This window comes from Panonychus citri, unplaced genomic scaffold, assembly GCF_014898815.1.
Source record: "Panonychus citri isolate SS breed McGregor unplaced genomic scaffold, ASM1489881v1 Contig00125, whole genome shotgun sequence".
NCBI classification, from domain to species: Eukaryota; Metazoa; Arthropoda; class Arachnida; order Trombidiformes; family Tetranychidae; genus Panonychus; species Panonychus citri.
In genome coordinates, this window is record NW_026515530.1 from 663,006 (window position 1) to 687,859 (window position 24,854).

Below are 24,854 nucleotides of genomic sequence, written 5' to 3' on the forward strand. Positions count from 1 at the left end.
TCTCATACTTTTCAGGGGATCTCTCATGGTTCCAAGTAAATATCATGAGAATCTGCTATTATCATGATGATACACTCGAAGTATTATTATTTCTTACATATGAGATTTACATTGGAATCTTAATTCATGTCACTTTCTGGAAAAAATGTCAACTCTTAATGAGAATACATGTCATCAGATTATCATGTTTACTATTCAGTAGGAACTTTTCCTTTCTTTCAAAAAAGATTACAAGTTAATTCTGATTCTAGTGATATTATTTTTCACTCCCAGTTTCCCTTTTAAGTTTCACTCATGCTCATAACTTTTCTGGTCTATCATCTTCATCCTTATCTCCATCACACCCTGAGCATCCTTTATCTCTGGGTGAATGAGAACCAGAAGATAATCAGATTCTGAGCATGTTCATCATGATCAAGTTCAATTTTTAGGTTTACTTTAATATAAAACAATTCATGAGACCATTTCTCAACTTGAGTCTAATTTAAATTTCGTCTCAATTACTAATGATGACGATAATTAGCTAGAAACAGGAGATAATATATCAATTAGAGTCTAAATTAATTAACCCCATCTTTTAAATATTGTAATATGAGCCTTAATTAACTTGCTAATTGCCGGTGAAATTTGACAATTTGTTCAACAATCATTAAGTTTTGTCGTTCACTGTTGGTGTTGGTGATAATTAAAACTAATTAAGAGATGGATCATTTGATGAATTGTTAATAACTTTATATTTACCTGTTGCAATTAATAATACAAACAATTGATAGTAACCAATTTATGAATCAACTTAATTAAATCACATATCATTATTGTCTCTCAATTTAAAAGTTAATTGTTTACTTTGAAAAAAAAAGTTTCCCGTTGATGGTTAATGATTGACCCTTGAAAAAATTGAATGGCGACCACAAATTGAGTTAATGATTAAATTTAATTGTTGCAAATGATTATTTGATAATGAATAACGTTAAAGACTGATGATTATCATCACGCAATCATGATTATGATTAAGATGATGATGATCAGGTTTGTTGTTGTTTTTAACCATCGTCCTAATGATTAAGGTGATCAATTGACATGGAAAAGGTAAGAAAAAAAAAATTATCAATGGTAAATGATTAAGTTTATTGAATTTAAATTCAATTAAAAGATTGTTTAAATTGTTTAACTTTAATACAATAACAATGGTGAAAAAGTTAATTGTTAACAATGATTAACAGTCAATTGGTTTAGACAATCAATTATCAGTTAAAAAGTTAATATCAATGTTTCATGGTAACAATTAAAAGTCAAAACAATTACGAAATCAATAGTAATTGTAATTGATTTAATTACATATTTAAAGTTTATCTTAAATTTGATTGTTGTTGACGATGATGATGATGATGATGATGGTGGTGGTGAGATTAAATTGTCAAACAATCAACTGATTATGATGAAGAAAACAAAAATAAGTTGAGACACTAATTGAACGGGAAACAATTAAAATTCAATTTACAATTAGAGTTCGCAATTGATATATAATAATAATAGTAACAAGAATCGAAATGAAATTACTAAATTGTTACGAGTGAATTTAAATTGTTATCCAAGTGATTAACTATTATATTGATTATCTGATGATATTCAGCTAAAAGATTAACTATTAAATTAAATGTCCTGTCAACAGTAGGCAAGATTATCGATGCATACATAACATCATCTAGATTATGATTATCAAGATGATTAAGATGATTATCATCATCACCCTTACCTTTAACACCTTTACCTTTATCATCATCATCATGAAGATAATGATCATGTTTTCATGGGTGATGATCAACATTCAACGCCTTCTCCCATGACAATGAAAGTGATATAATATTTGGCTCTTTAAATTATCTCAATCATTGTGATTGTTTTAAAAGCAACAATTTGTTAATTGTTTCTGCACAAATGAACGGGTTAAACAATTAGCTGCTACTATTACAAGACTCATACGATTATCATCTTGGTGTTTTTTATTTTGTCACTTTTGTTTCTTGGTCACCGATTTCAATCAACCAAAATTTCATGATTAGCTACCTGAGTGTGAAGATTGAATCTTTTTTTGTTACAGTAATTTAGTTAATTGTATAATTATTGTAATCAACCCTTTTAACCAAACCCAACAATCAACTTGATGAGAGTGTGTCTCTCAGATAAACCTTATATTAGTCAAGAGATTAACAAATTGTCACATCATCATAATAGTGATAATATTAGTTACATGCCAAAGAATTGAGGGAAAAAAACTCATATTCAACATTGGAACCCCATAGAAATCTGAACGTAAATGTAAAACTTTCAATGAATGAATCAATTTGATTCAATATTATTTTCATCAAGATGAAGATGATGAAAAAAAAACAACAGCAGAAACTATGAATTGATGTTAACAAATGAAAAGTTGGGATGAGGAAGAAAATGAAAAACAAAAATTGAGACACAACAAGATGAAGATGAAGATTCAGTTTGATTGAGGGGAAAGTTTTTCATGATGATGCATGATGATTGTTCAGAGGTAGTGGGTGTGTTTGCTGTTATTGGCTGTATTCTGAACAATTTATATAACAACAATTTCTTCAACAAAAACGAAAGGCAAAAAAGTAGGTGGACCGGAGGGCGTTTGTGGGCTGGATTTAGCTCTTGGATGAGGCGTAACCCTGAATGGAGATGCACTCATCTTGAGTCAAAATGATAATAAAAAGTAAGCAAAAGAAAGAGAAAAAGAAAGAGAAAGGTGAGAATGCGCAAATAGAAAGCAAAATGCACAAAAAGAAAGAGAAGAAAGAGAAAAGAGAGAGAGAGAAAGATGAAGGAAAAAATGATGATGATGATGATGATTGTTATCCAGTGGCTATGAAGATTATCATCACCAGTTAACAACAGAAACATCAAGCTTAATATCAAGTCAACATATAAAATACTTCAATTGATTAGTTTTTATGATAATTAACTTTCAAATTGTGTCATTGATTATTGTGATTATACAAGGATAAGATAATAATTATCACTGGATTTACAAATCCTTCGAGAAAACAACAACAATTGTGTTAATCTTGCTAATCTTTTGCTAATCACTTTTTGATTTGAATCTTTTTGTTTCTGGATAAAACTTTGCTAATCTTTTGGACTAATCAAGTTACACCTTTAACTTTTTCTTGTTTTGTTTTTAATATTAAATTAACTACAAATGTCGGTGTTTTCATGACATTGTAATCTCACAAGGAAAGTTATAAATCAATTCATTAATCCATTGGATCCATAATTATATTTAAACTTTATAAATATTTAAAAGTGTATCAACTTTAATATTATGGCGGAAGTGATGAAATTTGATGATTTCAAACAGGAAGGTTCAGATGGTCCATATAAGGTAAATAGAAAAGTTCAGATTGAATATCAATGATAACCATGAATATCCACACCCAGAATGTTGATAGTTTTTATCCTCTTTATGTTTACCAATCAACAATCAATTTATCACAAGGATATTGATGATGGTTGAGTGTATCTCTCTGTTTATTTGGTAACTGAATCTCTGAATGAAATGATTTACATTGTTTACCTTTGATCTGACAACTTATCATGTTTATTGTGAGAACGATTTTCTTTTTAATATTCGAGTGCGTAACGAATGGATTAAGCACGATTTTTGTGTCAATACTTGAAGGGCTATTGTTTTACTCTTGAGGTATTATCATGTTTACTTATTGCTCCATGTGATTGACTTTTACCAGTGGTGAATATGAGCCGAGACAATAGAGTTTATTTCTCATCTTTTTCTTCATTATCTTGATTTGTCCAGTTTTCCAAAGAAAAAGTCAGAAAAGTGACCTAAAACTGGCCTAACCTTGGATCGGGTTTCTATCAGTTATCAAGAAGAAAGCAGCTTATTGTTAACGATTCGTTTTTCTTTGGTAAACTTTTTTGTGGTTCCTTTTTTACGAGGTTTTACTTGCTCACAAAAGGAGAGAGAATATTAAGTTTAATGAAGAGAGAGAAAGAGAGAGAGAGATGAAGAGGCCTTCATCCTCATCCTCATCTTCATCTCATCCTAGTGAAGCAATAACTTGATCAAATTTGCGAGAAAAAAAAAGAAATTAAAACATTTTCTAATTAACCAAGTTCTTGATTCCAAAACATTCACTACCTTTACCTTCATTAGCACTTTGTTACTTTTTTTTCAACCATTATCATCATTATCTTCCCTTATCTTCATCATCTCCCATTCTTTCAGGGCTTATCCATAATCATTTTTCATCTTACCATTATCATCATTATTGTTTGAAAACATCTCAAGGACATCGCACTAACTCAACACTCTGAACATTAGAACAGATTAGAAAACAAAAAGGAGATAAAAGAAGAAGAAAAAAAACTTTCTCTTCTTGTGTTTACCTTCATTTCGTTGCAACGAAACCCACAAAACGTTGATGAAAAGAAAAGAATATAAAAAAAAAATCAACAATTTGAACAAAAAAAAAGAGACTTTTGATTTCATTAACAATCAATTTCTACCACAATTATGATCACTATCAGAGGTTGTAATCGATAACGTTTATCTTTATGTTCACATTTGTCTTAAAACAAATGAAATTTGATTCCAAATGCATGAGACTCTGTTTTCCATATGATTGTCATGTTATCATTGCACTGGAACAGAAAGAAGAAAAAAATAACAAATAGAATAGTTTTTTCGCCGTCAAACTAACATATAGCGTGTTCACTTCACTTGTCTTTGTGTTTGTACCTAATGATTATTTAGTGATGTGTTTGTTTCATCATCATCTTCATCATCTTCATCCTCCTCATGAAAGTGACTTAGGCCGTTCCCGAGGAAGATGTTGATTTCTTGAAGTTTCTGATGCGGATCATGTCAAGTTGATTTGGCATAACTAAGAAAACTAAGATGAAGAAAATAAAGAAAACCAAATGAGAGAGTGAGTTAGTGAGAGAGAGAGAGAGCAAATGATGATGAAGATAAGGATGAGATTTTGATCCATAACCAATTTGGAATGTATCATAACCATACCCATAGTTGTTGTCAGTTAATTTCTGGTGATGATGATGATGATGATGAGGGATTTCAAGGAGAACTTATCATCATCTTTATTGTCATCATCAGCTTCCTACTCTTTGTGTGAACATTATTCAGAATTATCGATAATTTTACTTTTAGAACTTTTTAAATTTACGAATTTGCATTTTCTTTTCTAAATTTGTAAACTTTCAACTCTTTTTCCATTTAATGTTTGATTCGTTATAATAAAATATAAACCAGTTGATTAGTTAATTACATAATCAACTTATCAAATCGATCAATCATCAGAATTAAATAAGTTTGAAGTAATTTTGATTAGTTGATTGATTTAGAATGAAAATTGAATTAGATCAACTTGAAACACTGAATTTAAATCAACCCAATTATAACGGTTAACTAAATCATACTTTGTAATTATAATTAGTTACTTATTTTTCTGATAAATTGTAATAATCAGTGTCAATGATGATGATTTGTTTCAGTTGATTCAATTGACAATCAACTTTTGATTATTTGATTTCCAATCAATATCTGAACTTTTTGATTGATATGCAAACACGTAAGATAATAAATAAAAGTGATAATTAATTGTTGATCAATTAGAACACCCAAGAAATTGTTTTTTTTTGTTTGATTGTATTAATAGATAAATGAGTTAAGTTAATTAAATGAAATTAATCACAATTTAAATGATTAATTGCAACAATAATGAGAAGATATAAACAAGAAGTAAGCAAAAAGTAAGATGATAATTTATCATATTATATAAATGAAATTATTGATTCCTCATCGATGGTGAAAAGATTTTCTTAATTCAATATGATGAAACCGTGAGAGAATGACAAAGAGTGAGAGAAAGAGGGAGCGAGGTATCAGGATGATAAAAGATGATGAAGATGAGGATAAGATGGGAAGATAATGTTGATGTTGATGTTTGGGTGCAGTTCAAGTGTTGTTTTTATCTTAGCACCAATTGAGTGCCCATTATGTTAATCAACATCTCGCAAGAAAAAAATTACGGAAGAAAAGGAAGAATAAGAGAGTGAGAGAGAGATGATGATGATGATGATAATGAAGAGATTGTAACAGGTAAAACAATTTGAGCACAATTAACAGCAATTTAGGGATTTTAATGAATTCACCTTTTTAATGATTCCATCTGAAGATGAAAAGTGATGAAAAATAATTCACCCTTAAAGCAAAATGAATGTGAATCATGATGAAAACATAGAAACAGATTTATTATCATCCTTTTGTTGTAGATAACAGTTCCAATCATCATCTTCCTCATCATCATCCTCATCATCATCATTGATAAACTTCAACACGTTACCTAGTTGAATGTTCATAATTTTGATGAACACGCGCTTGTGTTTATGTTATTACTTTGAACACGTTAACTGATAGTAAACTAAGATATATGCTAATGATTTTATCGATAACAATGAGAAAAGGTGAAGATGAAGATGATGAAAAGCAAAACAAACTAATCATCATCTCATCTTTCATCATAATCATTTGAGAAGAGCAAGCGAAAATGAAAAACATCTCTCTCTCTCTCTCTCTCTCTCTCTCTCTCTCTCTCACCTTATCTTCCGATTCTCCCTCTCCCCACCAGAAAGCTTCATATTACATGTTATATGATATTTGAAGATCCAGGTTACTCTTTCAATGTATTTACCTTTCCAATAGTAATCATGAAGATAAAGGTAACATGAGACATTTGAGAATCGAGCACCAATTGAGTGCCAACGATTTCGATGGGAAGCTAAAAGCCTTTGTTAAGATGATCTACCACCAGGAATGATCGTATTTACATATTATCATTATTATTTCACCTTTAATATTGAACAATTGATAGAAAATCGAAGAGAACTGAAAGAGAACGAAAAAAAAATTTTCTTTTATATAGGATTTGTTCAGTTTCGATATTGATTCATGTTCACCAATAACTTTCCTATCAACTCAGGTATGCAATCAAGTTAATCACCATGATAATCACCATGATAACAATAAAAGTGATAAAAAATATAATCAATAATAATAACCTGTTATTATTAAATGATAATATTACTTATTAGTTGGATAAAAATTGTTTGCAAACCAACAAAAAAGCAAAAACAAAATCCAGGTAACAGCAATTACATCAAAGTGACCATAACTAATTGACCAATAGTAATAATTTTAATTTTTTTTTCTTCATCATTTTGTATTTTGAAACATTTTTGTTTCATCATCAAGGCTCATAATCAACTCACCTTGACACGTTATCGTTTTTCATTTGTTGATTGTTGTTATTTCATATCAACAATCAGCAACAACAACAACAAAAAAAATGATAACTATTATCAACTTTTGATTAACAAGGTTAGAGTAACTTATTACTTTTGTATCAATTGTTGCTTGTTGATTGTTGATTGTTGACTTTGTTGATTCAATCAACAAAAGGTTAATATCTGTAATCACTTATTTTAGAATAAGTTTCAAGATTAATATCAAAGGTAACTCGATATTAGTTTAGCTCGATAAGATATCGAATAGTAGATTTTTTTATCTCCATCTAAACGAGATGTTTATTGTCATTTTTGGGTATTTGTTACCATTGAGATTGTAAGATAATCTTGATAACCATCACTGATAAATTCATTCATCCCAAATGATAACATTGATACTCAATAACAATGGTGGATAAGTTAAACTGCTGGGTAAACATTGATATTATCATTATGATGATGATGATTTTGATGATAAGAGTGATGATTATCAACATATTGTTGACAATGTTGACTCGTTTTCACCCAACAATTGAAATTCAATTCCGATTATTTAGTTTCATCAGTTTATCCACAATACAATACAATATAATCCAATACGATAATTGGGTAAAGTGTGTCTTCATCTAATATCTCATGTGTCAATGATTGATTCATTTTGATTAGGTAAACATTTTAATCAGTTAATTATGTATCATGAACCTTGATGTTACTCAGATTCATTTATCATCTTTTCTTTTGCTTTTTCCAATCAATTCTCAATTGGATTTATCATCTACAATCTATTATTATTATTATATTAACTCTAAGGTGTCAATTGTTATGTTATTGTGATGAAGATGAAACAATGATTTTGATTATTTTATCCTTAGTGATATTTTGCTTTTCTCTTGCTCATTTCTGGCCCACACCCTTGGGCTAAGATAATTACAGGTAAATTGTATCACGAATTAAGCCTCAAGGTTACAGCTTACCAAATGCTCGTTCATCTCCTCATCTTCATCTTCATCTTCATCTTCATCCTTTTTTCTTTATCTTCTTCTATCCAATTATACATATCTTTGTCTTTCTCACCTTCATCTCCATCTCCATCTTCATCTGCTTCCAATCCTTCATCATCATCATCATCATCATCATCCTCTCATTTTTATCTACTTCCTCTTTAGATTTACCTCTCTTTTTTTGTTAATTCAACTGATTCTCCTCATCATCATTGATGATAATTATCAAGATACAAATGATAATCACCATTAGTATTACTCTGAAAACCCTTAAGGTTTAACCTCTGGCTTGAAATTGAATTACCTGATCGGTTGAATTTTGTGAAGGTTTTTTTTCAGTTTCATCTCAATTATCATTGATTAACTTTGATTAAAATTCTTGTTGACAGATTGTTGTATTTTCTGTAATTTAATCAACAATCAAGTATATAAATATAATACAAAACAAGTTTGCTTTTCCATCTTAATTTAAAGCTTTCATCTCAATACTAACCTCTAATTGTTATGATTACAGGTAGTAATTACAAGTAATAATAACAAACTAAACCTTAATTGTAACCACCATTGTAAGGTAACCATGATAATCAAATACAATATATATAATAATAATCACTCACCATTAAATCACATTGAACTTACCAATCAAGTATCAATTGAAAATTGATTTCAAGTTACAATACAAAACCAACTCCTGGTGTGAGCTTATGATGACCATCATCCTCATCCTCATCACCATTATGGTCAACAATTCAATTCAGTTTATTACACCGAATTGAAATTCAATGTAAACATACAAAATGCTCAATGATAATGATAATGTTCATGATGAGAGGCCACCCAAAGGTGTTTCATGTAATGTAACTCAAATTGAGATTAAATTTTAATCAATATTATTGATTGTGATCTGAATTAATGATTGACTCTAACAAAAAAAACAGGGAAGATGAAGATTAATTTAGGATTTACCTTTAAATTAGCTTCTGTTAATGTTAACCCAAAATTACACTTTAATATACCTTTTAATGGTCAACATTAAATTATTTACCATGATAAATATACTTAGAGGAAAACAAATAGCCGCACCCAATAATCATCCTTCATTATCATCATCATCATCATTATAATCATCCTCATCTTTACAGTGAATCTTATTATTATTATAACATTTTGATTGTTGAAATTTAGTTTCTCTGCTTTTATTTTACTTTTTTTTTTGACTTGACAAGTTTTTGAAAATGTTTCAAAACCATTAAGTTAATTATTTGTGATTAACTTGGAAACATGATTAACACTAATGATCAGATATGTAATGTTGTTAACACAATTAAAATTGACAATCAATGAAGATGATGAGGAGCATCATCATTGATGGACATGTTTCCTGAGAGAGAGAGAGAGAGAGAGAGAGAGAGAGAAAGTTATTTGAAGAACAAAAAATTCTAACAATTTTCATCCTCATCTTGTCCTCGAATCATCATAAAGATCATCATCATCAATACGAATGTTAACTCTTGCCAAATAGACGGAAAAAAGATGAGGATGAAAAGTTGGAAAAGAAAAACAAGAAAAAGTTTTCTTTTTTTACCTCTATGCTTTTCATCTTCATCCTCATCTTCATCTTCATCTTCTCTCTCTCTCTCTCTCAACTTGCCCTTTCAACTTGATTTGTCCCATTGATCCTCATCTATTTCCATGATTAATAGTAACTATAAATGACTTTACTTCCCAATGAATGGTGATAATAATAATCGTTGATAATCAATCAATTATCAAATGGAAACTTTTACTCTCTTACCTTTTCAATTGAGAGATTTTTTTTTCTCCTTCAACTTAGATGTACAGTCTTGTGTAAAAAGTATTGTTGCCACACCAAAACATCCCAATGGTTAAATGTTTACATTATGATTACAATCAATTTAAATTATTACAATTGGACCTTCCCATTTATTTCATTACGTTTCACTTTATCATAGACTTTTTTTTTATCACCTTCTGTTTGACCTTAGGTCAAAGTGTTCAAAGTAAAAATGAACATTCAAAAAGTTGATCAATTGTTTATTTGATCAACAAACACTCAATATGAACAATCAAACAATCAATTGAGAAGACACTGAAATAAAAAAGATCCACAATTAAGCCCGAATCAAACTCTTAAAGTATCAAACTGATTATCCATTAATATGAATATTTTTTCACCATTAATACAAAAAATCAATTTCTATTAACTATTGTGTTTACAAAATTAACCCGAGTGAAAATGACCAATGGTCAACCAGGTAAAGAAGAAGATGCTGATTGAATAGATTGAACAAAAGAGATGAAGAAAACTATGGAAATCAATTTGCAAATATACATTTAAATTACTCTTCCTGTGGATTAACAATTGATGTTTAATATTTGCCATTTTCCAATGGAAATAATTAGTTTAATTGTTACCAGTGAGTGTTAATCTTTTCACTTTTCATGATTTCAATCAATTGTTATTGGTAAGAGATTGAGAGATTAAATTGTTGTACATTTGGTTGCAACAAAATAACATTATCATTGTGACCATTATCCAATGTCCGATCGTATTGGATATAAAAGTGAATATAATATTAGCATAGAGAAAGAAAAATAAAAGGAAATCAGTTTATTCACATAGAGAATGAGAGAGAGAGAGAGAGAGAGAGAGAGAGAGAGAGAGAGAGAGAGATCAATATATTGAATCCATAGATGTTACAATGGAGGTAAATGTTGGACAGATTAACGAATATACAAAAGTACGTTAATACGTTTGGTGACAATTTGAAACATAAGTTTTTATTTATTGCGATTAGTATTATGATTAAATCCATTGTGTGTTAAATCCTTGTGTCGTGGTAAAGGGAAGAGGGAGGAGATGAGATTAACACCTCACCCTCTGAACATGATGCTGATGATCATCAAAGATGAAGATGAAAACGATGATGATGATTATTATTATTATTATGAGCGAATAGGGTTGAAGCCGATTAATATTATTATCATTATTATTATTATTAAAATCTTATTGAGATTCAATTTGAATATTAAGCTTAATACTCTGATTGATTGTGATTAATATTACAATTGTTATCTCTCACTCTTTGGGTTATAACAATTGTGGCCAATGGTAACATGATGTCTAGTGTAACTGTAACAATATGAGGACACATATAACAATAACAGGGTACAACAGGTAATACATAAAGATTTAATTGTCATCCAATGTTCAATAATGGATTTGAAAGGTTAGTCTTTTCTTAATAGTACATAGATGAGGAAGGAAGATGAAAGATGAAAGGGGAAAAAAGAGCAAACAGAGAAGAGAATTTGTTATATTTTTTTTTCTTCCAAAATTCGAAAATATCTTGTATGTATATTGTTTACTGACCTCTGTCCATTTAAAAGTCAAAAAGAGCTCAGTTGATAATGATTGTTAACCAATGGTAACAACAAGTAATCTGCCAATGACTCGAAAATTGAATCCATTGAACTATTCATGGAAATGTTTGTCCTGTTTAGATGAATGGACAATGTCCAGTTTCTTTATTTGAAAACTTTGCACCATTGACTTTGATTTTTTTGGCTTTGTTTTGATACATAAAGAGCAAATGAAGAGAAAGGAAGATTGTCTTTCTTTTCTTTCATTTTGCTTTCACTCCTTCATCATTCTCTCATGTTCTTCTTCATCATCATCATCATCACCGATCGTTATCATTTCTCACTTTCTTTTTTTTTCTCTGCTCCTCTTTCTTGCTATTCGGCTCGAGACTTACTGTTTACCTTTTCAAAGAATTGAATCCCCACTGAGCCTAAGAATCATCATCATGTTTGAAATTTTACTTTGACATTGTGGTCATTTGGTTATCTTCATTTCTTTTCCTCTTCCTCATCATCATCATCATCATCATCTTTTAGATAGTTAAATGTTCCGTGAATGTTTGATGATAATACTTTGAGAATCGTTGTTATCATTGTTGTTATTACTTCTGTCCACTATTATTTACCTTTTCCCTCCCTTACCTTTGGTCATAATACATAGTATATTATGTATACATATTGATAACAATATCTTCAATCCACCTCTTCCCTCCCCACTCTCCACCCTGACCCACCTTCCCGCAAAAACTCCCATCTACTTTTTCATCGTCCCAATACATTTCTCTCTCTCTCTCTCTCTCTCTTCGAGGTAACAAAAGACAGAGAAAAAGACAGAGGAAAGAAAGAAAAAAAATTGATTCTTCGAAAAAAAAGAAAAATCAACTTAATGTTTATGCCTCAAAAGAGGGCGGCATGGGGCAGTTCCAAAGGGTCAACCTTCCACCCTCCCCATCTCCTCCTCCTCCTCCTTCCTCTTCCATCATCATATTCATCATCTTCGTCATCATCAACAAACACACAGAATAACAACAAAGGTAAAAGAATAGAAACTCAACAATACCAGAGAAAATTTCCAAATGAATAACATTTTCTCTTCCTTTTTTTTCCATCTTCATCTTCATCATCATACATTATTTGCTCTTCTTGTTGTTATATTGTTATATTATCGTTGTTAGATGTTGATGTTGTTGCGGGTTAAAGTCTCAATGAAAATAAAAAGAGAAAGAGAGAAGAGAAAAAAATCCAATATTCACAATTGAAATTCAGGGTCCATTGTGATTTCCATACATTAACCAATTTACGCTCTTGCTCATTTAGCACAATCGCTAATACTTAAGCCCAAGATCAATGTTAATCTCAACTGTCGAGCCAAAGTGCTAATGTACACATACAAGTCGCTAACCAAATAACAAGCCGTTAACTACTCTTAACTTTTGTACACCAACCATTATAATCGTTTCCTTTTTTTTTCTTGTTCCATTCAGTTTTACTTACTTATTATTCATTAGAAATTTGTATTAGTATGTTGACCATTTCGTGTCTCTTTTCACTGACCATTTACATTTCTTTCAATTCATTTGAATTTTTATTACTCATTATTAGCACAAGGTGAACAATCAAATCCAATTAAAGGTCTCAAATTGATTTTGCAGCCTCATTTTACACAATTAACAATCAACTGGAAATCATTTTCCTCTCCAATTGATTGTCATCATCTCACTTATTATCAACTCTCATCTAGTTGACATAATTGTTGTTGTTATGTTACAATTGTCAATGTAAATATTTACATTGACAATTGTAACGATATTTTTTTATCAATGTACAAAACTTTTATCACTTAATCAGGTTTCATGAAATTAATCCTATGAGGTTGTAGTAATCTAATTGCAATTAGTAAATTGTTTCCTCATTTAAGGAGAACCTTAATCATTGGCATCAATCAATATTGTGAAGGTATCTCATTATTGACAGGACGTTAGCATCTTTGGAAAACGTTTATGATGATGATGGGGAAGAGAAAATTTTTTACTCCTTCTTCAAGGAAAAGATATATTTCTATTATGAATTAAAGAGCCAATTTATCAAGTATAAATGGTGAAGATAATGATGATAAGGATGATAAGTGAACGATAAAAGGATTGCAACTTAAATAACTGGAAAATTTTCTACTTAGTAGAAGAATAAAAAATGTTTTCATTCGTAATTTACACAGGTAACAACTTAGAACATTGTGAGTCTCTCTCTCTCTCTCTCTCTCTCTCTCTCTCTCTCTCGCCCGCTGAGATTGTAGACATAAATTTATAGAGAAAAAGAGAGATAAAAGTTCGAGGGAGAAAAAGAAGAAAAAAGTTCGCTAAAGGCCTCATTATCATCTTTCTCATGTTGCTGATGATGAAAAATGTACATCATTTAACCTTTGCTTTTTTTGTGTCGGAAACGAGTTGCAAACCAGAATGATGATAATGATGATGAGGATGAAGATGAAAATGATGATCGTGCCAAAGTTTTATGTGCAAGCTGTAAAAGTCTACTAGGCGCTATATTCAAATAGATCACATCCCGCGGTGCTAAGAGTATACGAGGTCGATTTCCTTGCTTCTCTCTTTCTCTCTCTCTCATTTCTATTGAATCGTATCTGCGATTTGATGAAGATGGAGAAAGAAAAAATTTCTCTCTTTTTCATCATCTTTTGTTCTTTTTTCTCTTCCACCACCAGGCCACCTTTCTTTAGACTTTACAATGCTCTTTTATCATTATTATTATTATCATCCTCTCATCTTCATCTTCATCATCATCATTATGTTTTATTATTAGTTCTAACTAAAGAATCGAAATGAGCCTTTTCCCAGTTTCTTTTGATGCTTGAAAAAAAACGTTACCTTTTCCTTGTAAAACCAATGCGAAAGCAAAAAACGCGTTAAAAATTGAACGTTTTTTTTTTTATCATCCTCATCTTCATCTTGCTATTATTATGGTTATGTTAAGTTAACACGTTGTATTGTGTGTGTGTGTTTTGTTGATGAGCTTGTACATATTGTGCTGATCCTTTCATGTGGTTAGTTACCTGAACCACACGCTCCCATCGCATCATGATAAAGGTTATTATCATTAAATTGTTTAGCCAACAATCAAGAGTAACAAATAGATGGATGAAATTGTCTCTGATTAGAACCAAAGACAATATTGATAATCTGGAAAAGGGAAACGATTAAGTTCTTGAATTAGGTAAAGGTGTGAGTCGAGGACAGTGGGCAGTGCGAATGCTGTCTAATTGTGTTTATATTGCGTTTGCACTTGGGGAGGGAACCTTGTTTTCCGCCTTAAAGGTAAAGACACTTTTGTCCAGCAAACAAATACAAAAGGAGGTAACTCGATGTCGACCTTTTTTCTTTCTGATCGACGATTGAACGAAGGTCGAACCGGTAACGAGTGAGGATAAATACAACAACAAAAAAAGGACTTCGGTGGGATGAACCTCGAAGAAGGAAAGAAAATTGTAAATTTCCTGTTCACATTTTCTTCTTGCTCTTCATCATCATCATCATCTTTTCAGTTTCCTGTTTTTACTTTGATATTGTGAATGCTACCCTGGAACCGCCCCATTCTCATATTATTCATAATAGAATAGAATAAAAATATAAGAGAGAACTTTATTTCTCTCTTCTTTTCATCATCATCATCATCGTCTCTCTCTCTCTCTCTCTCTCTCTCTCTCTCTTGCAAGGTTATTATTATTTCTTATTATCATTTCATTCACTAAGATTTATTGGCCTTCATATATAATAATATTTACCATTTACTTGATTCTGAGTTCTAAAGATGAAGATGAAGATGATGATGAGGATGACAATCGTTCCGGATACTGATTGTATTAAAGCAAATGCTTTTCATCCTTCCAATAATTTTCATCTCATGAAAATCAATAATTTTAAAATTCGCATCCAAATCAATTTTTGAAAATTTTGTAATTTTCACCGTTGATTAGCAACAATTTAAGTTAATTGTAGTGAACAGCAATAAATAAGAATCACACTCTTTTCTTTTTGATTGATTGATTCTTATCAATAATATTACGAGTTTATCTCGATCTGCCTTTAGGCCATTTTTACCCCCGAATTTGAAATATAAAAAAAAACGCCGATCCGATTAAACCACAATTACGGTACAACAATAGATCACGAATTAACTATTATTATAATGATTTCGACTCACGCATTTACCTGTAAAACCAAATGTTCATTAGTTTATAATTAAATTGAAAATTGTAGTTAAATAAGTGACAATTGATTAATCTAACCAATATATGTAATCACCTATTACCAGAGTTAATCAATTGATGAAATTGATTGTTCAATGAAAAGATAGACAAAAATACACAACATTTATTGATTATTGATTGTTGCACATTCAGTTGATTGTTGGACTGTTATTTTTAACGGTAAATATATGAAAAAAAATCAATTTAATCATATTGATATTGTGTTATTATTATCATTAAATGATTCAAGTTAATGATTAGTTATCAAAATGTTTGTTATTATTATTTTTTTTTCATAATATATCACATTTTGTTATTATCAATGATAATATTGATAATAATTAATGATAATGATATATAAATATATGCCAATAGCACAATCAAATGATTATAATGATACAATCAACTGATCATTATTTGCAAACAAAGTTTTTTATGGTTGGTTTAATTTGGTGATTTTTTTTTGTCCGCGAAAAAAAAGTTTTCAAATTACGATTGTGATTAAGGTGAAAATCATATTGATGCCCATATGATTGTCATCAATTGCTGTCATTGGCATCGCTCTCAGATCTCATTGTCCTCCTAATTTTCATCCTCATCATCCTCATCTTTTGATATCATGCAGTTTCCATCATGACAGAGATACATTGATTTTTAATGGGTAATTTTTGTTATCACAGCAAATTAATTTAACTCACTTTCTTTATCAACAATTTATGCTTCATGTTTATAGCATGTGAAGATGAGGATGAGGATGATGATGATGATGATGGTAGAAAGCAAACAACAAGGTATCTTCCTAATCATACGCTCCAAGAATCATCAATATATCTTCATCTTCATCATTGGCATCATCTTCATCTCATGCAACTGTAAAAATAGATCTCAATACAGACTCAATGATGGATGAGGAAAATGTCTTCATCTTTGCGTTTCTCTTTTCTTCTTAGTATATCTTCATCATCATCATCATCATTATCACCATTCTTATTATTATCATCAATGTGTTACACTTTTTCATCCTCATCTTCATCCTCATCATCTACCTGTCTTTGTATCACGAAAACATCATTGGATTTGTTTTTGTGAAATTAAGATGTTGATTGTAGTTCCCTTGCTTGTTAAGCTGGAAAAACAAATTCCATCGTTTTTTGCTGGTTAACAACAATTAAAGTTTCATTGCAATTGTAACAATTTATTAATCATATTGAGAATTGATCATTTTTCAAGTTAACTAATTGCATTCCAATAGTTAAATATTTGTTTCCAATTTGGCAACATTATTAATCATTTAGAAAAGTTTTTAATTGTTGTTTCCTGTTGTTAGATAATTAGTCAAAAAGTATCAGAATTATCATCATCATTTTTCATGAGTTTCAATCAAATTTGTGTCAAAGAGGAAAATTGATTAATTAATTGTTGAAGATACGCTAATCAATTGGGTAATTGATGATCAATTGAAACTTTTCGCGTTTCCCATTAGATTCAATTATTGATTTGAAAGGTTACATTCAATTGAATTTGATTCATGAGTTGAAGTACAGAAAAATACAGAGAAATGAAGAGAGAGAGGAAGATGAAGATGAAGATGAAGATGAAGAGGAGGTGGGAAAAGAGGTGGAGGAGGAGGAGGTGGAAGGTGGGAAAGTGAATATAAGATTAATATTGAGTGTGGGTATCATTTTTATCCCTTGGTTGAGATTCCAAGAAAATACAACAAATAGGATGAGATGTACAAGAAGATAAGACATAAGATGCTAGAATCTAGATCCATCATCATCCTCATCCTTTCAACTCATCTGATGATCCACTTCCTATACTTGCTCTATAGAAAGAGAGGGAGACAGAGAGATAACAAAATAAGTGGATCGATAAAATAACAACAAGAGTAAATATTATAACATAATAATAGTTACACAGTATCGAGTGTAAGAGTTACTTTAATTGGAAACTTGATAACATGGAAGAAGAAAAAAATATCATAATAATAACCATAAGCTTCAGTAAACTCAGAATAATAATAGAATCCGAGTTGGAAAGAATTTCGAATGTCGAGCATATATAGTTTCGAATTTTCGAATTGAACAATTTCGAGTTCTCTTTCTCTTTGCCTTTGAAAAGTTCAGAATCTTTCGGTGTAAAAATATCGTCACAATTAACTCACTAGAAAGTTCTAATTATCTAAATATATTTTTTATAAAGTTTCTTTTTCGAGGAAAGAAAAGTTTTAAGCATTTTTAAGTTCGAAGTATTTTTTTTACAACATCTTTCATCTCATTATCATCTTTCGTCTATTGTTATTTTTTCAATATCGTTAATGATGACGATGAGTTAAAAGATATAATCATCATCATCATCATCATCTCCCCAGGAATCTAGTTCATGGTTGAATCAATGGATAACAATAGAGATTCAATTTTAACTTTTAACATGAGCAAATCTATTAATAGTTACAACAGGTAATGGTCAAAACAAAAGGTAGACAAGCAGGTAAAGTGTCAAAATTTTGTTGAAAAAATAGAAATTTATAATCTGAAATAGCCACTGGTCAGCAATTGCCGTGTCTGGTGAAACTCATCAACGCGAGACTTTGAAAACTCATTAACAAAATGTATCACTTGTTATCAATAAGTTACAAGTTTTTCATGTTCTTGACCCTTTACTTGTGTCCACTCCCTGTGTTTACGTCTCTCTCTCTCTCTCTCTCTCTCTCTCTCTCTCTCTCTCTCTCTCTCTCTCTCTCTCTGTCTGGTATATTACAATAGTCAAAAAGTCCTAATCGTTCACAGTTAATTTGATTCTGTCTCCACCTTAACCTTGTCCGAGTCTCTGTTCGAGTCTTGTTTTTGTCGGTTTATTGAAGAAAGAGAAAGAAGAAGAAAAAAACTTTCACTTTCGACTCAAAGTCACTACAAAACAATCAAGTTAATTGTGATCATTATCAGATTATCAACAACAACAAACTAAACTTTTCAAACTGTTTCAAAATCACAAACCATCAACTAATCAGAATGATCAATTATCAATCTTTATTATCTGATTTTCAATATTTCCCTTCAAGGTATTAACATTGATTTTCTTTGAACATGATTAATATTGTTCCCATTAATTGGGTTAATGATTAATTGTAAACAATATTCTCAAGTTAATTGTAATTCAATTGATAAAAGATAAAAAAAAATTACGTTTCATAAAAAAAGAGTTTAATTAGTAATAATAATGAAGAAAAAGAAAATCAATTGGAATTCACTGATTTTTGATAAAGTTCTGAATGATGAGGATGATGATGAAAGATAATGATGAAGATAAAAATGATCCTATAACCAGGATGATAATAAAAGCATCATCATCTATTATAGGACCAGAATTCATTGGGAATCAACTCAGATGTAATGATTTACTGGATTCATATAAATTCATGATGAAAGTAACATGAGATTCTTGAAAATTATATATTGATTTATATATTGAATCTGAATCAAGTTTATCTAACTATTGGAACAATTTTATCAGTATCAATGTTTACACGTTCAAATATTTACCTTTACCAAAGGGAAGATGAGGATGAGGAGGTGGAAAGGTGGAGAGTGGGGAGTTTTTTGGGCGTTGATTAGACAACCTCATAAAAACCACCCACTTTACACCCTCTCTCCCTCACTCTCACTCTCACTCTCTCATAGTCATAACCATTATCTCACTGTCGATGCTCATTTATTTACCTTGATCTAGAAATTTTAATCAATAATTGATCACAATTGTGTTACCTGCTTGATTGTTTATCGTTATCGATGGATAAGATTATCGGTCTTAATTTTTAAGGTGATTAACGTCACACTGAGTTGATTTGAATGGTGTCCGAATGGTCAGTTGATATAAGAAGTTGAAAAAAAAACAAAATATGATTAAGATAATGAGAGAGAAAGTGAAGTTTTTTCTTCATCTTATTCCTCAGGTAAATAAACGAGGAAAATTTAACAATGAGTTTTGTCTCTTTTTCGGAAGATGATGAGGATGAGGAAGAGCAAGAAGATGAAAAAGAGCAACGAAAAGAAAAATACTAAAAGTTGTAAGATGAAAGTCATTCATAATAGTGGAACCAATTAGAAAGAAAAGAAAGAAGATAAAAGGATGAAAAGATGATAATGAGAAGAGAGAGAGAAAGAGAGGATTGACCATAGGAATTAATGTTTGACCAACACTTTTACCTTTTGATAATATTTGTTCATTTGTGAGGGTTAAGGTAAATCTTTACATAGGAGTGACAAGGTAGATGAGGATAGTGTATGTTTCGTGTTGTAGTTAACCCTCTATGGGGTAGAAAGACTGTCAAGAGAAAGAGGAAGATGAAAGAAAATCATCTTTTCATCTTCCTCATCTTTCACTCTTTCTTTCATAACAAAATCTTCTTTATCTTCTTAAGCCGTTTTAACCTGTCACCTTAACTTGATACATTTATACATGTTCTCCTCTTTTATCTTCTCTCTCTCTCTCCATCATCCGCCATGTTACTTTGTGAATTATTTGCTAAGAGAATCAGGATAATGATGAAGATAATCAAAGAAAATGACCTCAGGTCAGTTATCATGAAAAAAGAGCCTAAAGTGATCTTGGAAGAGATTTCGATTTCATCTTATATCAGTATTTCCACTATTTCAATTGTCTTGAGGTTTAATTCATGATTAGTATTAAATGATTATCATTAACTTAATCACAATCCTTTTAGTCTCTGATACATCATCTTGACTTTTTCTCCCAATGCTTGACCAATTGGACAAAATGTTTCAAGTGACCAACGAGTGCCTATTGACTTGTAACAATTTCTGTCCAATTATTGTTTATATTTACATTCACTGGACTGGTCAATGTATTTGTCTCACGCTCTCTTCAATTAATTTACATAATGATGATTTGCAATCATTTACAGACACATACAATTAAATTGTTACACTTAATCACAATTGAATAACAACATTGAGATAAATTCAGTTATCAAATTAAACCGTGAAAATTTGGCACAAAAAGAAACCAGAAAAAGAAAAAGTTATCCAACTAATCCGATATGGTTTCTTAACAATTAACTAATCATAATAATAGATTAAATCATACATTTCATGGTTAATTATTATCCAGGCAAATGATTTATTCACAATTAATTTAATTCGCCGTAAAATCAAATTATGATTACTTTCATTTCTCACAAAATGTCAACAACAATTGTCCACAAATAATAGAAAACAATTTACTTTTTTTTCTATTCTCTTCTTAAATCAAATCAAATTATCCTTAATAATGATAAATTTCCAATTTTATCACAATCAATTCTAATCATAGACAATTAATGATCGTTGAAAAAGTTAATTGTGTAAACATTTAGAAGAAAAAAAGAAAGAAATTGAAGCGCCATCTCTTGTTAGTTTTTCGTTCTAATATTCGATAAACTTAATTGTTTTTTTTTTCGAGTCCAAGTTAATTTTTTGTCCAATTCTCGATTCGAATGTGGAAACTTTTCAATAAATAAATAGCAAAACCTTGACATCTAAAAGTTTGGGCTTATAGGTCACTTTTTTTGGTCAAGATTTTTTTTCCTTTCGGGTCCAAGTGAACAAAAAAGTTAGGAGAGTTTTTTTGTCTTCTCTTTCTTATCACTAAGAGAGAGAGAGAGAGAGAGAGAGAGAGAGAGAGAGAGAGAGAGAGAGAGAGATTTTCCCTCACCATCACAAGTCCAACCTCTTACCTTGACCCTTAGAGAGCCACCTATCTAATGATTATCTTCTCTTTCTTTCTCTCTTTCTTTGAACCTTATCCAGAATCACCACTTGGCCCTGTTAAATGCCCAATGTGAGAAACTGAGCCATAAGACACCCCCACCTCTGGCCGATGCTGCAGTGGGCAAAGGTTTCTACCCTTGGAAAAAATCAGCCACTCTCTCATCAACCAGTTCCCCAAGCGGCTTATCAGAAATCAACGGGAGTTCAAACGGAGTAGGAGGTGGAACCATCGTCAACAGTAACAACACCGCCACCACCAACACCAGTAACAACAACTCGAGTAACAACAACAACAACAACAACAGTAACAATCACAACGGTAACAATTCAACAAATAGTAATAACAATTCAAACAGTTCATCAAATAGTAATAGTAATTCAAATAATTCTTCATCATCATCTTCAGGTAATGATAATTATTTAATTATAGCCAATAAAATAAAAAGTGATTCTAATCCAGAGACAAAGTGTTATCATGTTGATTCAACTCGATTAACACCTTCATCTCAACTTAAATCAACTTTAACAGAATTAACTAATTGTTCACCATTATCTCCAACCTACTCTTCTCCTTCCCTCTCAGCTCCATCACCACAACTTCACCATTCACATGCACATCATTCAACGTCAAATCATCACCACCACCACCACCAACAACAACAACAACAACAACAACACCAACATCAACTATCTCACCATCAACAACAACATCTTCAACAGCAACACCATCAACACCAACAGCATCCTCATCATTTAAATAACCACCATTCACATCATCACCCTCAACATCCAACACCACCACCTCCAACCTCATCTGTACTTGGCTCAGGTTATCATCAGCGTCCATCGTCGGTCTCCTCATCACCTTGTGGCTCCCTTGGAGTGACCTCTCCCTCTGTTAATAATTCAACTTCCAATAGTACCAATAATAATACAACAAACGGTTCATCAACTGGATCAACCAGCTCATCATCTTCTGTATCAAATTCAATCGGCGGCAGTGGACTAATCAGTGGCTCAGTGAGCTCACCTTATGCTGTTAGTGATTCACTTTTTTACCCCGGCTCACCGGTAGTTACCTCAGTGTCAACTTCCGTTAGTGGTGATAATCAAGGAAGCTTTTTAACAACCGCCAATATGCACGGAGCAGCGGAAGCATCTCAAGCAGCCCATCTTGGGTCAATGTATTCACGTGTCTCAAGTGACCCCTATGGATGGTCATTTAATATGAATCATCCATCTCATGTACCCTCAATTAAAGCTGAAGTTAATCATCTCTCTTACCCAACCTCTTGTTGGGATGTTCACTCAGCGGCTTCTGCAGCTTCAGCTAATCCTTGGCTTTGCGATACTAGCTCTTTACACTCAGCTGCAGCCTCTTTAGGATCATCAAACTATGGAAGCTCAGCTCCCGATTATGGATTAGGAACAGCAACTCTTAACGCACTAACAGCATCAGCTGCCAATGTTGCCGCTGCTGCCTCAGCGGCAGCAACAAGTTCCTCGGCTGCACATTTACTTTCATCAGGACAACATCTTTTACCAGATACTTATAAAAATATGTTACCACCTTCAACAGTTTCAGCCTCATCAGCAGCCGCAGCCGCTGCAGCAGCAGTTTCACCTTTCACCCTTTCCCAACCCACCTTGTCCCAAGTGCCATCACCACGATCAACTCGCCGTTACACCGGACGGGCAACATGTGATTGTCCCAATTGTCAGGAAACCGAGAGACTCGGACCCGCCGGGATACACGCAAAGAAAAAGCTAACCCATAACTGTCACATCCCAGGCTGTGGTAAAGTCTATGGTAAAACCTCCCACCTTAAGGCTCACCTTCGTTGGCACACCGGTGAACGTCCTTTCGTCTGTAATTGGCTTTTCTGTGGTAAAAGATTCACACGTTCCGATGAGCTTCAACGACACCTACGAACCCACACCGGTGAGAAACGATTCCAGTGTCATGTGTGTCAAAAACGCTTCATGAGATCAGATCATCTCTCCAAGCACGTTAAGACCCACACCGGCGCTGAAGGTAAAAAAGGTTCAGCCAGTGATTCAGAAAATAGTCAATCCGAGGCGACCCTTGCAAATCAACAATCAACACCCGGACCCCAATCCAATTATTAATCCAATCTCTCAATTAATTAACTAATTAATCCATCGAACTTTTTCCTTCTCTCTCTCTCTTATACTTTGTCTTCTCTCTCATCATCATCATCATCATCATTTCCATCATCATCATGTTTCCTTTTTCTTTCCCTTTGCGAACTTTTTTTTTCTTCTCATCATAATTGTTCACAATCAACAATCAATGTTTCAGATTCACAATTAACTAATTGTGTCTCCTTTTCCCCTTCCCTTGTATTTGTGTGTGTTTAACAAAACAATCATGAATCTCAACCAAAAAATTAACTTGGAATCTGTAATCTTAATCAATTATAAAATCACAATCATCAATTAATTAATTACAGTAACAATTACAACTAACTAATTAAATAAATAACAAAAAAAATGATAATAGGTAAACAAAACAATTTGATAAATTAAAAATTGACACAAAAAAAAATTAATCTTTTGCTTCAACAATCAAAATTGTCTTAATTTATTTGCAATCAATTACAATCACAATTAAAAGTAAATCGTGTAAACTTATCAAAAAGTTTTCCAACTTATCGAGTTCTCAATTATCACTTGACCAGTTATCCATTAACTGACCATTTAAACCACTGGCTAAGTGTTAAGTGTTTATCTTATCTTAATTGTTGATCATTTTCATCAGTTGTGGTCAGTTGATAATTGATTGGTTGCTCTTTGGTCAGCTTATCAATAATTGACCATCTTTCAGCTTGACCTAACAACTGATTTCTATCAGGTTCGATATCCAACAGAGAGAACGAAAAGAAAGAGAGAAAAAAATTATTCGAAAAGGAAACAAAATCGAATATAGAACAAAAAAAATTCGATCAACTCATGAGTGATACAAGTTCTAGAACTTATCAATAATTTACTGACCGTTTATGGTCAAGTAAAATATTAGACATTGAGTAAAGTAAATTTTTCGACTCATTGAATTAGAAATTAGTTCTTATTAGTGAT

The 24,854-nt window shown here is 31.4% G+C and overlaps 1 protein-coding gene across 2 annotated transcripts; it reads left to right on the plus strand.

Moving 5' to 3' along the window:
• Positions 1-2,880: 2,880 nt before the first annotated feature.
• Positions 2,881-24,324, plus strand: LOC128390673 (transcription factor Sp9-like). Of its 2 annotated transcripts, XM_053350429.1 has the most exons (3): positions 2,881-3,400; positions 21,795-22,161; positions 22,339-24,324. In XM_053350429.1, the coding sequence occupies exons 1-3, from the start codon at positions 3,341-3,343 to the stop codon at positions 23,883-23,885; spliced, it is 1,974 nt and encodes a 657-aa protein (XP_053206404.1). In that variant the 5' UTR covers positions 2,881-3,340; the 3' UTR covers positions 23,886-24,324. The 2 variants fall into 2 exon arrangements, with proteins under 2 accessions (XP_053206404.1, XP_053206403.1); XM_053350428.1 differs by having other exon boundaries at positions 21,795-24,324.
• Positions 24,325-24,854: the final 530 nt, after the last annotated feature.